At 24.8% G+C, this 15463-nt stretch overlaps 4 protein-coding genes across 4 annotated transcripts; 1 reads left to right on the top strand and 3 right to left on the bottom strand. All coding sequences in view use genetic code 6, as the record gives it.

Annotated features, from left to right (window-relative positions):
- Positions 1-3322: 3322 nt before the first annotated feature.
- On the bottom strand, positions 3323-4024 carry TTHERM_001085463 (hypothetical protein; the record flags this gene model as incomplete). The annotated part of the gene is made up of 1 exon (XM_012799705.1): positions 3323-4024. One exon carries the CDS (start codon positions 4022-4024, stop codon positions 3323-3325), a length of 702 nt encoding a protein of 233 aa, XP_012655159.1.
- A 1272-nt stretch (positions 4025-5296) lies between these two features.
- Positions 5297-5587, bottom strand: TTHERM_01085460 (hypothetical protein; the record flags this gene model as incomplete). The annotated part of the gene is made up of 2 exons (XM_001030379.2): positions 5297-5484; positions 5545-5587. 2 exons carry the CDS (start codon positions 5585-5587, stop codon positions 5297-5299), a joined length of 231 nt encoding a protein of 76 aa, XP_001030379.2.
- Positions 5588-9257: 3670 nt separating this feature from the next.
- On the top strand, positions 9258-9596 carry TTHERM_01085430 (LITAF-like zinc ribbon domain protein; the record flags this gene model as incomplete). Its single annotated transcript, XM_001030377.1, has 1 exon — positions 9258-9596. The coding sequence occupies one exon, from the start codon at positions 9258-9260 to the stop codon at positions 9594-9596; it is 339 nt and encodes a 112-aa protein (XP_001030377.1).
- Positions 9597-10776: 1180 nt separating this feature from the next.
- TTHERM_01085410 (cyclic nucleotide-binding domain protein) lies at positions 10777-14265 on the bottom strand (the record flags this gene model as incomplete). The annotated part of the gene is made up of 6 exons (XM_001030376.2): positions 10777-12477; positions 12549-13241; positions 13296-13415; positions 13503-13921; positions 14002-14070; positions 14142-14265. Coding segments are annotated over 6 exons (3126 nt in total), but the record flags the coding sequence as incomplete, so codon positions are not given.
- Between the last annotated feature and the right edge of the window lie 1198 nt (positions 14266-15463).

The raw sequence follows: 15463 nt of genomic DNA, 5'->3' as shown, positions 1-15463 counted from the left end.
AAATTTATGTCGTTCACGGCTTTCAGTTCACTGAAAATGAAAGATGCACCTAATTATCCTCCAATATAAACTTAAGGAGGTAAGAAATCTTTAAATAGAGTTATTGGTGCTAATACTTGAACAAAGTTAGATAAGAAACACAAGATTTAAAATCTCTTCAAGTTGTCAAGTAAGACCTTCATGCTTCCTTCAGACGGAGTTAAAACTTCACTTAATCCTTGCATAGCCTAACCTGCAGTGTTAGATTACTCTAATTAATTTTTATTGTAATCCTTTGATGTAAACAATACATTTTACAGTTTTATTGTATTATCACTTCCATTCAAAGTAAATTTTATTTCATCTATTCTCCTATTGTGATTTACTTCTATCTCAACTATTATCAAGTTATCTTAGAATTCTTAAGTAATTACAAAATAATCTTTATCTTTAATAAGAGTAGATGGATTGATATAGATTGAAAAATCTTTTCTTTCATCTTTTCTAGGCACTCTATTTAAATGCAATACGATTATATTATTTTGGGTATATGAATATTTTTTATCATTTTAATTGATATAGGGATTGGATATCTCTACTTTCTCTAGTTTTAGTGGCTGTAAGCATACACTTTCTTTAATTTCATCATCACCTGGGTAGTATATATATCCTTGTTAGCATTAGCATTCTTTTTTGTCTGAGCTTTAGACAATATTTCTATCAGGAAAACATTACGAAACACATTTACCTTCCCAAACGAAATAGCCTTAATCACAAGCAGAGCACTGGGATATTGTTTAACAAGATTAACAATTATCACTGCACTTATAACATTTATTGTTTCTTGTACAAAAATATCCATTTGGGATTATTTTTGAGCAGTATGGCTTGTTTGTAGTAGAAGAGTTATCATAAATTTGATACTGAAATCCTTCTTTGCATCTACAAGTTTCTTTGATTGGATCTTCCTCAAAATTATAGCCAAACTTACTACAATCAGAGACACAATTTCCATTAATTAAGATAAATCCCTTTTAACATTAACTGCATTTGCATTACTAACAAATCTTGTCATCTTATTGTATTTAAGCACTATACTCTTAATACATCTAACTATTAGAGCAAACTGAACACTTTTTCTCGCATTTAAGACAATTTTTAGCTTACAATTCAAATTATTCAGTTACTGGGCATAATTAGCAACCATTTTTTCCAATTTCAAAATAATTATCACTGCATTAAAGGCAATCTTTGCTAGTTGGACCTTTGCATTAGAGACAAGATTAATCACATTTTCTACATAATTTATTCTCCAAATCTGAGTAATAGCCATTTAGATTCTCACATTAAACGCATTGGTTTTTAGACTCTTCGATTAGATACCCACTTTCACATTCTATACACTATTATTCTGAATTACATTTTGAGCAATTGAGAGGACATTACTTACATGTGTTTTCTTAGTCAATATAATAACCTAAGATTGGACATTTTTCACATTTATCTTATGCATTCCAAGAGAGATTATCTTAGCAGCTTAAGCAGTCAGAACTTGTTTCTCCATCACAAGTTTTACAAGATTCATGACACTTTAAACAGGATTAGTCTTTAGTAAAGTAATTTTCTTGTGGGCATAATTTACAGGATTTCTCTTATTTAAAATAGTAAAGAGTAGCTTTACATGTTAGGCAATTATTTTAATTTATTCCATCACATGTTTAGCATGATTCATGACACTTAAAACATTTTTTATTTTGTAAATCCTTATATTCACCATAACCATTGCAATCACTACACATTCTATCAATAGTTAAAAACTAACCTTCTTTGCAAGTTAGGCAGCTATTCTAACTATTTCCATCACAAATTTTGCAAGTTGGGTGACATGCTTCACACATCTAAGTTTCATTTTCTATAAACAAGCCATTTGAAGAATTACATTCAATGCATGTTGAGTCCTTCGTCCGATGCAAACCAGACTTACAATTTGAACACTGATTAGAGCTTAATCCAATACAAGTGCTACATGATTAATGACATGGTTTACAAAATGAATTTGAGTCTATAAAAAAACCTTTATTCTCATCACAGAATTTGCAAGTCTTTTTACCAGATTCTTCAAAAAAATAAAATCCACCTTTGCATGTAGCGCAATTTTCTATTCCTTAATCAGAACAAGTTTCACAGGAATCATCGCATTTCAAACATTAATTTGTACTCCTTTTTTCAAAGTATTTTATAGTTGGACAAAATTAACACTTGCCATCAATTAAATACATATTATTTTTGCAAATAGTACAGTTTGATTCATTGCTACCGTTTTCACATTTCAAGCAATTTGGATGACAGCTCTTACAATATCCATTTTACTTGTAGAATAATTCATCAGGACAAGTCACACATTCTTAATTTTCGTTGAAATAAAAATTATCCATACATTATTTACATTTGACATTATATGGTCCATCACATGCTTTGCAGTTGGAAGAACACTAATTGCACACTCCTCCTATACTTGAGTCATCTGTTTTATAATACCCATCTTAATTACAATCTACACATTTTTTATCCAGCAAGTATTTCCCAGACTAACATTTAGAACAGTTAGAGCCGTTTTCACCAAAGCAAACATCACAAAATTCTGCTTAGCATTTATAGCATCTTATGTTATCTGAATAAAATCCTTTATTTGTATCACAATTCACGCATTCTTAGACAAAGCCTGAAGGATCAGGAACCTCCAATTTTTTCATAGAACCAGAGCATTCTATGCACATATGTACTTCTTACTATCCTGTTTTCAAATTGCTGCAAGTTTTACATGAATTATGGCAATCTTTACAGTCATCAATTTCAACACTAAAATATTAATTGGATGAACATACCTTGGTACATTATCCTGAGTTATCTAATGGATTTTCGTTTTCTTTAATGCACTTTTTGCAATCTGTAGGTAAAGGCCCAGAACATTCTAAGCATGAACTGTGACATTAAACACATACTCCATTTGAATCTACAAAATATTTTTATGATGGACATTAAACACATTCAAATAAGCTTGTATTATCTTTTTTATGATATCCTGAAGCACAATTTTTGCATTCATTGCTTTTTTCAGATTAACAGCCATTGCAACTATGATGACAAGGAAGACAAGTTTTTGAAGGACTGATAAATTAATTTCCTTCACATTTTTAGCAAGTATTATCTGGCATCAGATAAAATCCTGGTAAACACGTTGTACATACATTTAGTATAGCTGGATTACATTCTTAGCAATTACCTTTACACTTTAAGCATGTCTATTCATCTATACTTTTCATTTCTCCTGGTTAATCGCATTTCACACACATCCTACTTTCTTGATGAATAATGTATCCACTAGCACAAGTTATACAGTTATTTGGACCTCCTGCAGTGCATGTAGAGCATGTTTTATCACATTATTTGCAACTAACTCCATTTTCTATGTAATTATTAATACTAACGTCACATGATTTGCATACATTAGTATCCCCTTCAAAATAGAAATTAGACTCGCATTTTGTACATTTTAATGGACCATTTGTTTATTAACACTATGAACAATTTTAAGGACACTTTTTACAAACTCCATTGCTATCAACAAAAAATCCTTCATTAGTTTTACATTAACCACAAAACATTTAGTTATCATCAGGAGAATTGTAGTCTTGATACACCCATTTGTTAACTCCTTTGCAAGTTAAGCAACTTTATTTAGTATTTCCGTTTGAAGTACATGTTGCACAGTAATCATTACATTTTTAACATGTTTGATCTTAAGCAATGTAGTAGCCTTAGCTTTAATCACACTTTTTACATATCTTTTAATCTAAAAAATATCCTGTTGCACATTATAAACAATTAGATGCCCCTTATTTTGTGCAAGTCTAACAAGCTGTATCACATTTAACACATTTTCCATTTTCATCTATAAATAATCCATCTTTTTGCAAACAGCTTATACATTAGTTATTATCTAAGCCCATATTAGTCTAACACGAGGTACAAAGGTTACTTGCATTTTAGCAAGTTTTACAATTTTTATCACAAGCTTTACATTTGTTAGATTTCTGATCAATATAAAATCCTTTGCTTAAATCACAAACTCCACATTTATTACTTTATTCGTTAATCACTTACCCATCTTAACATTATAAGCAATTTATATCGTCAGGTCCATCACAAGTTTTACAAGAATTATGACATTTTAGACACTAAGCACTTTTGGTAATGAAGTATCCGTTCTATGTATCACAGCTAATACAAGTTCCGATTTACGATGTTGGTGACTAAGGAATAAATTGTCTACCTTTATTACAAGTATTTTATAGGCATTAATTATCAACATCTCCTTAGCATTATTAACAGTTTTTGCATTACTTACACACTTAATTAGAGTCGATAAAGTAACCTTAATTTACATTACACTATATGCATTTCCCTAAGTTGTCAAGTGCATATGGAGATTAACATTAATTACACTAATCGTTTGGGCATGAAGCACACTATTTAGTAGAGCATTATCTACATTAGTTTTTATCCCTTTTGACTTAATATGTATAGTAACCAGGTTTGCATACATCACATAATTCATCTTCTTTGCATAATTTGCAATTATCAACTTCACATTCTTCACATCTACTTTTATATTTTTAATAATACCCTTCTCTGCATACGCATTATCCATTTTGCATCTGTCCATTTCTGCAGTCATCACGGTCGCTATCACGGTCCCTATTTTTATCACGGTTGCGGTTATTGTCACGGTAATCTAGCAATCTTACAGATTTTTAGAAGGAGTTATTAAAAATATTTAATTAAATCCTTGTTTTTAATGTATCTAATTTCAAAAAATTAAGAAATAGATCTTCAATTTATTAAGCATTTTTATGCTTAATTTACAGAATTTAAGAAGGTCCTATTGTGTACTCAAGCTTTTTCTTTCTATACTCAATTCTAAATTAAAAAAAAAGTTAGACAAAAATGTTAACCAAATTTTAAGAATTTTATGTCTAAGGTGATTAAATTACTTAGTGATCTAAATGAAGTCTAAGATAGCATTTGTTTGTTCTAAAGAATTTGGTTATATCTCTATTTTTAAAAATTATCCCTATATGAATGCCTTATTTAAAGATACTAAGAGAAAGTACTCGTTCTATTTTATTTTTTCTAAAAATAGAAAGCAATTTTCTTAATCTATAACTTTATAATGTATGCTATCAAATTCAAAAAGGCTTTTTAAGTAAGAAAAATATTAAAAATGGTAAATACTAAATGCAAATTGCAAAATAACTCACGTATTTTAATCATCAACAGAAAAGAATAATCTTAACTACTCTATATCACCGATATTGTTGAGGATAGACATATTAATTATATTGTTTTGTTATGATAATTATACTTCTACTTAGGGATTAAAACCAAAATGGAAATCTTATTAAGTAGTAGTACAGCTTACTCCAGTTAAATAAGATGCAAGGACTAATATATTTTATGTTCATTAAACATATAAATTAAATTATTGAAGTAAATTAATATTACTAAAGAGAATTTTTATGAATTTTATTATGTAGTTTTTGATCATTTATATTCGCTCAAATGAAATTTATTTATGTATGTATGAATTAATGAATATTTTTTTGTTAGTTTTTTTGTTTTTAATAGAATGTTTGTTTCTACTCTTTTATCAATTTATTTAATTTTCCTTTTTTTTGTTTGTTTTTTACGATTTTCTGACAAATTAAATTGCACACTGTTTTACACTTGACAAAATCATTACAATGAACTTATTTGTCACTTTTATACAAGCAAACAATTTATGAATCACTTCATTTTTAATAATTTACAATGATTTAATCATTTTCTGTGGATATTAAAGGTTCTAGAGGCAAATGTGTAATTTAAAATTTAGAGTTAATTTTTACGCCATCTTATCTAATTATGCACATTATTTTACTGTAAGCATTTTTTTAATAAATACTATAAAATCTAAGCAAAAATATTAGTTAATATGCATTCTAAATTTATAACTAATTGAATAAAAGATATTTTTATTTTTTTGAACTTAATCCAAATAAAATAGTTATTAAGAATGAAAAAAGTCTTTTTAATTTTAATATATTATTTCGTTCCGCCCGCCTAGCTCAGTCGGTAGAGCGCAAGACTCTTAATCTTGTGGTCGTGGGTTCGAGCCCCACGGCGGGCTAATATTTTTATTAATTTTTAAATAAGCATGGAAAATTTTAATTGTAAAAAAACCAAATCAACCTAGAATATAATAACAGATTCATAAAACTCCTAATATGCATCATTTTAACTCAAAAAATATTGATTTTATTTTTTTTGTTTTAAGCAAATTCAATTCTTTGTATGTAATAACAATCATTTTACTTAGATACTCTATCAAAAATTTTAAAGCATTAAAACAAATTTAAAAAATTTATTTTATATTTTTATATTTCATAATTATTTATTTTTAAGCATACATATGATATAAACTCTTTTAAATAGATATAACATTTTATCAATAGAATTTTATAGAGTATAATAAAATTTATATTTATAAAAAGGAAAACTCAGCTTGTAATTAAATGGAAATTGGCCAATAAAGCTAAAAAAGGAATAAAATAAAATAAAATATCGAAACAGATTAAAAAGAATTAAATCTTCTTGGATAAATCGAAAAAAATCCTAATTCTTTTATACAAACAAATTTATTTACATTTTGATTAAATAAAAGATATTCCAAGCTCATTTAGTTTAAATTAATTATTTATTATTTTATCCATTACATAAAAAAATAGTACTTTTCTTAATAAGACAAAGATTATTAGTATAAAAAAATACAGATATAAAATATACAAAAAATTTTAAGAATTATGTTAGTAAAGTATTATTATAATAAGCGAAATAACTTAATATATTCATATCCCAACAAGACAAATAAGGTTATCTTAAATCTTTTTTTATTATTTTAAAAGCAAGTCCAATGTTCCAAATTTTGTAGCATATGGCTTCATAGTACAGATATTTTTCTCGAGTAAGCAATAGTACTAAAAATTAAAATAAAATGTTTAAATACTGAAATATCGTTCTTAAAAACAAAGTGAATTTATTAAATAAAAATTAACTTCGATGATATTTATATAAATTAATATTTTGAATTAGTATAATTTTATAAAATTATTAAATGAGACAAATTAATTTTAGTTATTTTTTCAAAAAAATATCAATTATATTCATTTTTTTCAATTTACCTATTTAAAAATAAATTTTCAAAGTTATTCATTCTTTATAGAAACAAGCTAACAAAATTTTGCTAATAAACATTAAATATTATAAAAGCAACTAATAATTAATTAAAAATATAATATAAATCTATTTTAAAAACAAAAAACTAAACTCATATATATATATTTGCTTAAAATTTATAATAAAATTTGAAATTTGAAAGAATCTCTTTTTAAATTAATTAATAGATTTTCTAAAAGATAAAAAAGGTTTATTTTTTTTAAAAATTTTTTATATTTTTTGTGAAAGCTATGCATAAATACAATGCAATTAAGTTAATAAAAGATAAAAATTTAAATAATTTGTAAAATTTTTAATTTTTCACAAGAATTAAAGCACTAACAACCAGAGGCTCTCAGTAATTAAAATGAAATATTTATATTTTATGGGTAACCCTGCAACTAGAAATGTTCTTCAAATAAAGATTTTTTTTATAAATAAAATCTGAAGAAGGCATTTTATAACTTTCAAAACTCATTCCAACCAATATCTTCTAAAATAATCAAATTTAAAAAATTATTTAACAAAAATTGACAGATCAATAGGTTAGATTTATTAATACAAGATTCAATATTAATCAGCAACAATATAAGAAAGTGTTTTTAATATAAAGTTTGTGCTTTTAATAGAAATAAATAACAATAACAATAAAATATTTTTCTGATAATAATTAGAGCTCTAAATAAATTTTATTAAAAAATAATTTCTACACATCTTAGTTTTTTATTTTATAAATTTAAAATTAAAGATGATTTATATACTAACTATATTTTAAATCAAAAATAAATTGATATTTTTTATTCATGATGTATAAAAATCAATTGATTATTTTTTGTTTAGAAATATTTTTAAAATATGTATTGGAATGTTAATTAAAATGAAGATAGATTAAATATACTAAGTTAACAATGAATTTACATTTATTAAATTTTTTTAAAGGTAGGTTACTTAATTTAATTCCTAAAAATTTACTAAGGTAAATAAGTAAAGCAATAATAATGTAAATTAATTCATCATAAAAATTAAACTAAATTACTTTTTATGCAATATTTAGGTTAGATTTATTAATACAATATTCAATATATATCAGCAACAATATAAGAAAGTGTTTTTAATATAAAGTTTACGCTTTTAATAAAAATAAATAACAATAATAATAAAATATTTTTCTTATAACAATTAGAGCTCTAAATAAATTTTATGAAAAAATAATTTTTCACATCTTAGTTTTTTATTTTATAAATTTAAAATAAATTAAAAACTATATTTAAAATCAAAAATAAATAGATATTTTTATTTTTCATGTTGTAAAAAATCAATTGATTATTTTTTGTTTAGAAATATTTTTAAAATATGCATTGATCATCTAAGTTAATTGAGTGTTAATTAAAATGAAGATACATTAAATTGACTGAGTTACCAATGAATTTACATTTATTAATTTTTTTTAAAGGTTACTTAATTTAATTCCAATAAATTTACTAAGGTAAATAAGTAAAGCAAATTAAATTGTAAATTAATTCATCATAAAAATTAAACTAAATTACTTTTTATGCAATAGAAAGATCCTTTAATTAATATTTTGACTAAAGGCGATATTATTTTTATCTAAAATTTGTTTTAAATACTTAAATTAAATATTATCTACCTTTTTTTCTTTCTTAATAAAAAATTATTGACATAAAATATTTTATTTTTGGTGAAATTCGCTTTTACTAGCTTGCTTTTCTATTTTTAAGATATTTTTGTCTTAAAGAAAAATATTTGTTTATTTATTTTTAGAAATATTAATTTATCTACCTAATCAAAAAATTTTAAGAATAGGTGTCAAAAATTTCTGATAGGCAATTTTAAAATAGTTAATTTACTTAATTTTATTGGAAATCTAAGTTTAAAAGTAATTATCTTTCTCTTGAAAATTATTATATAAAATAAAAAAAATAAATTAAATTAGTAAAAATAAAATGAATAACAATAATTATCAATAAGTGCCTCCTCCTTTGTAAAGCAACGAATATAAACCTCCTTAAGTTTTTATACAACAAGCAGCTTAAATGGCCTTACCTAGAAATGCTGATCATTCAGTTTCACCTACTTCTATCCAATGTCCTCATTGTAATTAAGTTGGAGTGACTTAAGTCAAGAGTAAAGTAGGTAGTGGTACATTGTGCTGTGCATTCATACTTTTAATGACAACATTTTGCTGCTGCATACCTTTTTTAAACGAAAACTGCTAGGATAAATTACATACTTGTACTTATTGTTAAGCTTAAGTAGGTATACATGAGTATAAAGTTTGTTGAGATCAAAAATTTTTATAATTAAGACTATTAAATTTAATTTGACTACAGATCTTTTGATAATAAAAATTTTGCTTGTATTAAAATCTAATTTATATTATTTGAGTAATACAGAATATTTATGAATTATTTATTCATCTTCTCATAAAAATTATATATTCTTTTACTTTTTCATAAAATGTTTAAATTTTGTGAATAATAAATTATAAATTTTGTAAAAATTTACTTAACATTTTTTAGGAAATAAAATTTTAAGATATTCAAAGACTGGCAAATTAAATATATGTCAACGACTAAAATAATCAAAAGTATAATTTTAGTTTTTTTGTTTGAAAATTGATTGTTTTTACTCATATATTTTCTTTAAAAATATTGCTTAGAAATAATATCTATTTAAAAAATGTATTGATTGATAATCATAAATAATTATTTAAAAACTTTTAAAAAATTCTTTGCTTATTTTCAATATTAAATCATTCCGCCCGCCTAGCTCAGTCGGTAGAGCGCAAGACTCTTAATCTTGTGGTCGTGGGTTCGAGCCCCACGGCGGGCTAATATTTTTTATTTTATTTTTAAGTAATAAATAACACGTAAATAACACTTCTTTAATAACAAAATTCTAATTCTTTTTGCCATTCTGTTTATAAAGTAATTAGTGTTAAATATAAAGAGCTAATTTATTGTTAAATTTTTGTAAAAACATATTAAAAATATTTTAAAGTTTAGAAATAAAACTTAATTGTTATTTAAAAAGCAGAATAAATTGATTAATTAAATTTACTTGAGTCATTTAGAAATTGGGTTGTATTTTTTAATTATTATTTTTTTATAAATTCAAAATAAATTTTGCTTATTTTTCACGAACAGTTTTTTACTGACTACTAAAAATAACTTCTTTAATATTATGAATGTAATTTAGAAATAATTTTATAAATATTATTTAAATTGTTTATTTTAAAAATATCAAAATAAATCAACATTTGAAGTAATTTACATAATATTTTAATGAATAGTTTAATTTAATAACAGCTATTTATTTAAATTTGTTAAATTTAAAATGATAATATCACATTGATAAGATGTGTGATGCATATATAATGTACAGATGACTCATTTTATAAATAATTTTACCAATTTTGTATTTGTTAAAGTAATTAATTTTATATATTTACATTTTTTATATTCACTTCTATATTTATTAATTTTACTGTGTTAGTATACTGTTTATTATTTACTAAATTTTTAAAGGTGATTGTGATGAATCTTATCCTTGATGAACTGAATTAAATCTTTAATCATCACTAACAAGATTCATTTCTGTATTAGTTGACACATTTTTTTGAACATTATTATTATTATTTGAAGAATTAAATTATTTGGAATTAACTTATATTTAACCATTTTGTGATGCAAAAGCGTAATTCTATCTACTTTAGAATATGATGTTATTGTTGATGGATTAATAACTCTTTGCACTTCTTAATTAAGAAATTTATTTAGCATGTTGCTATTATTGGTTGAGCTATTTCTAATTTAGAATATTTTCTCCGCCAAATTTATTGATCAAATTTTAAATAGAATTATCAGATTCATTTTAACTTCCTATATAGTTAATCCTTTTAATTAGCTTTAGCTTTTATCTTTAAGAAGCAATTTTATTAGGCATGCTACTACTTGAGTGTATAATTTACGATTTATCAATTGTAGAAAGTGAAGAATTTTTATTATCAAGTTATAGACTTGATAAGCTTTTGTTAATATCAGGCTAAGTTATTTAAAAAATTTTCAATTTTTCGAGTTCAAATTTGTAAGGCTCTCTTGATTTTGATCTTGGTTTATGTGGCATATTTTTTGTAATAAAATATTAAGGGTTTTTCAAAGGTGATTCTCCTCTATCTTCACTGGTTTTCAGTATCTGCTAAAAATTATCCATAGATTAGTTATTTAATTTAGATATTTATTCAATTTAAGTATTGATTTTGGCTAAGTTTCTGAATCTTCTTTTTTCTTATAGAGTTTCTTCTACTTATTATTCACTTTTATTCTAATAAGCATCTACAGAAAAGAATTTTCTTCTTTGATACTGCAGTGTTTCAGGGGTTTTAGGTGAATCTGTTATCTTAGTCTCTTAATTTTCAGAATCTCCCCTTTTCGGAGAATCAAAAGTTTGAGTTTAATTAATCGAAGAATTCATATGTCTAGCCGTATTAGTATTGTTGAAGTTATAAAGCTATTATTCATTTTAGCTCTCATGTAATTATTGGTTTGAGTTAAATTTTTATTGATCTTAATTTTAAGAATTCTTCTCTTTTTCTTAATTTTCTATGTCAATTTTCTGATCATTGTTTTTTTTCTAAATTTAATTTCTATCCCTAATTTTCAATAAAACTTTGCAGAATTTTTTGGCTGCTGCAATTTATATAAGGGCTGAGCTCTATTTCTTAAGCCCTTCAGACAAACTTTTCTCTCTCTTGAGGATTGGATTAACTCTGTCATCCTATTTTATCATAGACTTTAACCCTTAATGTTCAATATGCTAAACCATGTTTGAGAATTGTTCATAGCTATCCTTCTTAAATCTTGCATAATAATTTTATTTTAAATTTTAATGGAATTTTTTAACTAATTCATCCATAATATCTGGGGGTTTCCTGATCCCCTTTTTAGCTTTTTCTTCTAAGGCATCCTACTCTAAAACATTCATTCTCTTCATATTTTAACTTTTATTTCCAAACGCGTGTATTGGAATATCATACTTTTTTATTTCTTTAGAAGAATAATGAGGAATATCCTCGCTTTTTGTATTTCTTTTTCTTTAGTATCTTACCAGAGTCTCGTTCTGTTAAAATGCTTCTTTAACAACATTTACAAATTCTTAAAGTTCCTAAAATTTAATTAAATGTTAATATTTATTTTATTAAAGTATTTATTTTAATATTGAGGATATTTAATTACTTAGTCTTCTTCTGCTAGAGCTCCTTGTATCCTGTTTCTCAGTTTTAAGTCTGTGTAATAAAATGTGCAATAGTCACTGTAGCTCATTAATTTATTAACTCCATCAACCTTGTTATAAAACCACCCATTTTTAATTTTGTTTCTCTCCTGTATTATCTATCTAGACATTGTATCTCTCAAAACTCTATGAATAAAATCATACTTTTTAATCATACAAACTTCTCCTACCACACTTGTGCATTGCACAGAATATTTTCTTAAGTATTCTTTATTTTTATGAATTTATTTTTTTTAAGCTTACTCTTGAATATTTTCATCATCACTTTCAGATTACTCTTCATCCTCTTCATTTTTATCATTTTAAATTTATACTTTGGCTTAGCTTAAATTTCGTTTTTACAGTTTTATCTTTTCAGTTGTTTAAACAGTAATATTTGAACAAATTTTAGCTTTATTTTATTCATTGCTTTTGTTGTTGTTACCACCAGTTTGTAATTTTTTTACCTCTTACTCTTTTTTCTTTTGTTCTAACGATTTTTACAATTTTTTTTATTTTTCAATTTACATTTATTCTTCTTAGGCTTGTTCGTTTTTAATTCTTTCTCTTCTCTGCTTTTCTTATTGTTCTAAATCTTAAATCTCATCAATGAATTCCTCCTCTCCAAATAATTCATAAGGCTACCAAAATACTATCTTGATAAAATAAATGCTTTTTTAAAAACTTCACTCCAATTAAAATCTCATTACTCTTTAATCTTTTGTTGGACTGTTATCCTTTTGAAGATTTTTAAACTTGAGGGTTTCATGCTTTTATTTTTAAAGGCACTCTTCATCATCATCTATTTCTTAGGTAAACTTTTTTGTGGCCTTAAATTTAAAAAAGAAAATTACTATTAATTTATATCTTTGATTTTTTATATTAAAATAAAATCCATATAATTAATTTGATCTTACAGTGAATTCACCTTAGCAAACTATATAAGCAGCATTTGATGATTAACCTTCTTTAAAGAGGTACTCTCCTTTTTTGCATTTAACTCTATATGTGTTGAGATATAAAAGTTTTAATGAATGAGAGGCCCATTTTACAAACATTGGCATTTTAGCAAAAAACTCCATTTCTTTAGTTAATTTGTCTTCCTCAGCTTACTTCAAAATTTTGATAAAGCTCTACTTATCCAAAGTAGCTAGATGACAATCACTTTAGCATAATATTGAAGCAAGTCTAGGCTGATTCTTTAGCAAAGCAACTTCACCAAACCCAGCTCCTCCTTCAATAACCTTAACACAAGTAAGGGTAGGAGGATCTCCTATTTTTATGTAAATACCACACTTTCCGTTTAAAATTAAATAAAATTTGTCTCCTGTAGTGCCTAAATATTTCACAAAATAAATTTCATTAGAAATATTTACATTAAATGTTTAGTTTTCAATATTTAAAATTGCATTCTACCTATTTCAAAGACATATTACTTATCTTAAACAAATTAATACTACATGTGGGCAACACATTATTCATGAACTAATTTAAATTAAAAAAATATTTTAATTGATACCAAGTAAAATTGTATTTTGTGTATAATAAATTAATACTTTCTTTCTATCCCTTATCTCGATATTCTTTAAAAAATGGAATATCTTTAGTTAAATTGATAAGAACAGAAAGTTCATTTTTTGAACGCTTTTCTAGTGGCTTCTCTAAAACATTAATTGTTTCCTTTTTATAAATTATTATATATATTTTATGAGTTATTTATAATTTACTTCTAATTCTTTGCCATCTAAAACTCCCATTACACTAAATTATTAATTTACTTAGACTTTGTTTAAGATTCTTAATAATTAATTAAAATGAATAAATAAAGCATAAATATTTGATGATATATTTTTTACCAATAATCACTTTTAATAAAACCATAGTTATTTGTACACAATAGTAATTCTTACAATACTCATCACTATTATAATTAACTAAAAAGTAAATACTTTGGAACTAAAATTTTTAATGATAAAAAGTAAATTTCAATTTTTTCTTTAGAAAGTTATGAATATAACTAATTATAATAATTTACTCAGCTTTAGTTATATTTTATATAAAAGATTTATTTCTTTCATTAAATTGTTAATCAAACATAAATAAAAACCATTAATCTTTTAATATTTTGATTCATTTTAATAAATATGATTAGAAAAAATTTAAGGATATTAAATAAGTTTACTTATTAATTTGTTTGTGAAAGTGATTTAAATTGAAGTTACAGAATAATATTTTTTTATATTTAATTTAAAATTATTTAGATAAAGAACAATTAATATTATTATAAATTATCTATAATATTTTATTTTTAATTTTCCAATTTTAATAATGAAACTATTTACTCAATATTTAATATTTTGATGTTAAAATATATATAAATAAACAAGAAATAAACTTTATTTGAGTAATTTATTTAAGTTTTATTTATTGAAAATTAGTTTTTGAATTTTTATAATTTATTAAAAATATTATTAAATAAAACAAATTTGTTTGCTTTTTTTTAATTTTAATTGAAATTGAAATCGATATAAAATAACAAAATTAATGGGGGGTTGGGGTTGGGGTTGGGGTTGGGGTTGGGGTTGGGGTTGGGGTTGGGGTTGGGGTTGGGGTTGGGGTTGGGGTTGGGGTTGGGGTTGGGGTTGGGGTTGGGGTTTGGGGTTGGGGTTGGGGTTGGGGTTGGGGTTGGGGTTGGGGTTGGGGTTGGGGTTGGGGTTGGGGTTGGGGTTGGGGTTGGGGTTGGGGTTGGGGTTGGGGTTGGGGTTGGGGTTGGGGTTGGGGTTGGGGTTGGGGGTTGGGGTTGGGGTTGGGGTTGGGGTTGGGGTTGGGGTTGGGGTTGGGGTTGGGGTTGGGGTTGGGGTTGGGGTTGGGGTTGGGG

Source organism: Tetrahymena thermophila (assembly GCF_000189635.1).
Source record: "Tetrahymena thermophila SB210 genomic scaffold scf_8254433, whole genome shotgun sequence".
Lineage (NCBI taxonomy): Eukaryota > Ciliophora > Oligohymenophorea > Hymenostomatida > Tetrahymenidae > Tetrahymena > Tetrahymena thermophila.
The sequence above is the reverse complement of the archived record's forward strand: the minus strand, read 5'-3'. Positions and strand labels throughout refer to the sequence as shown.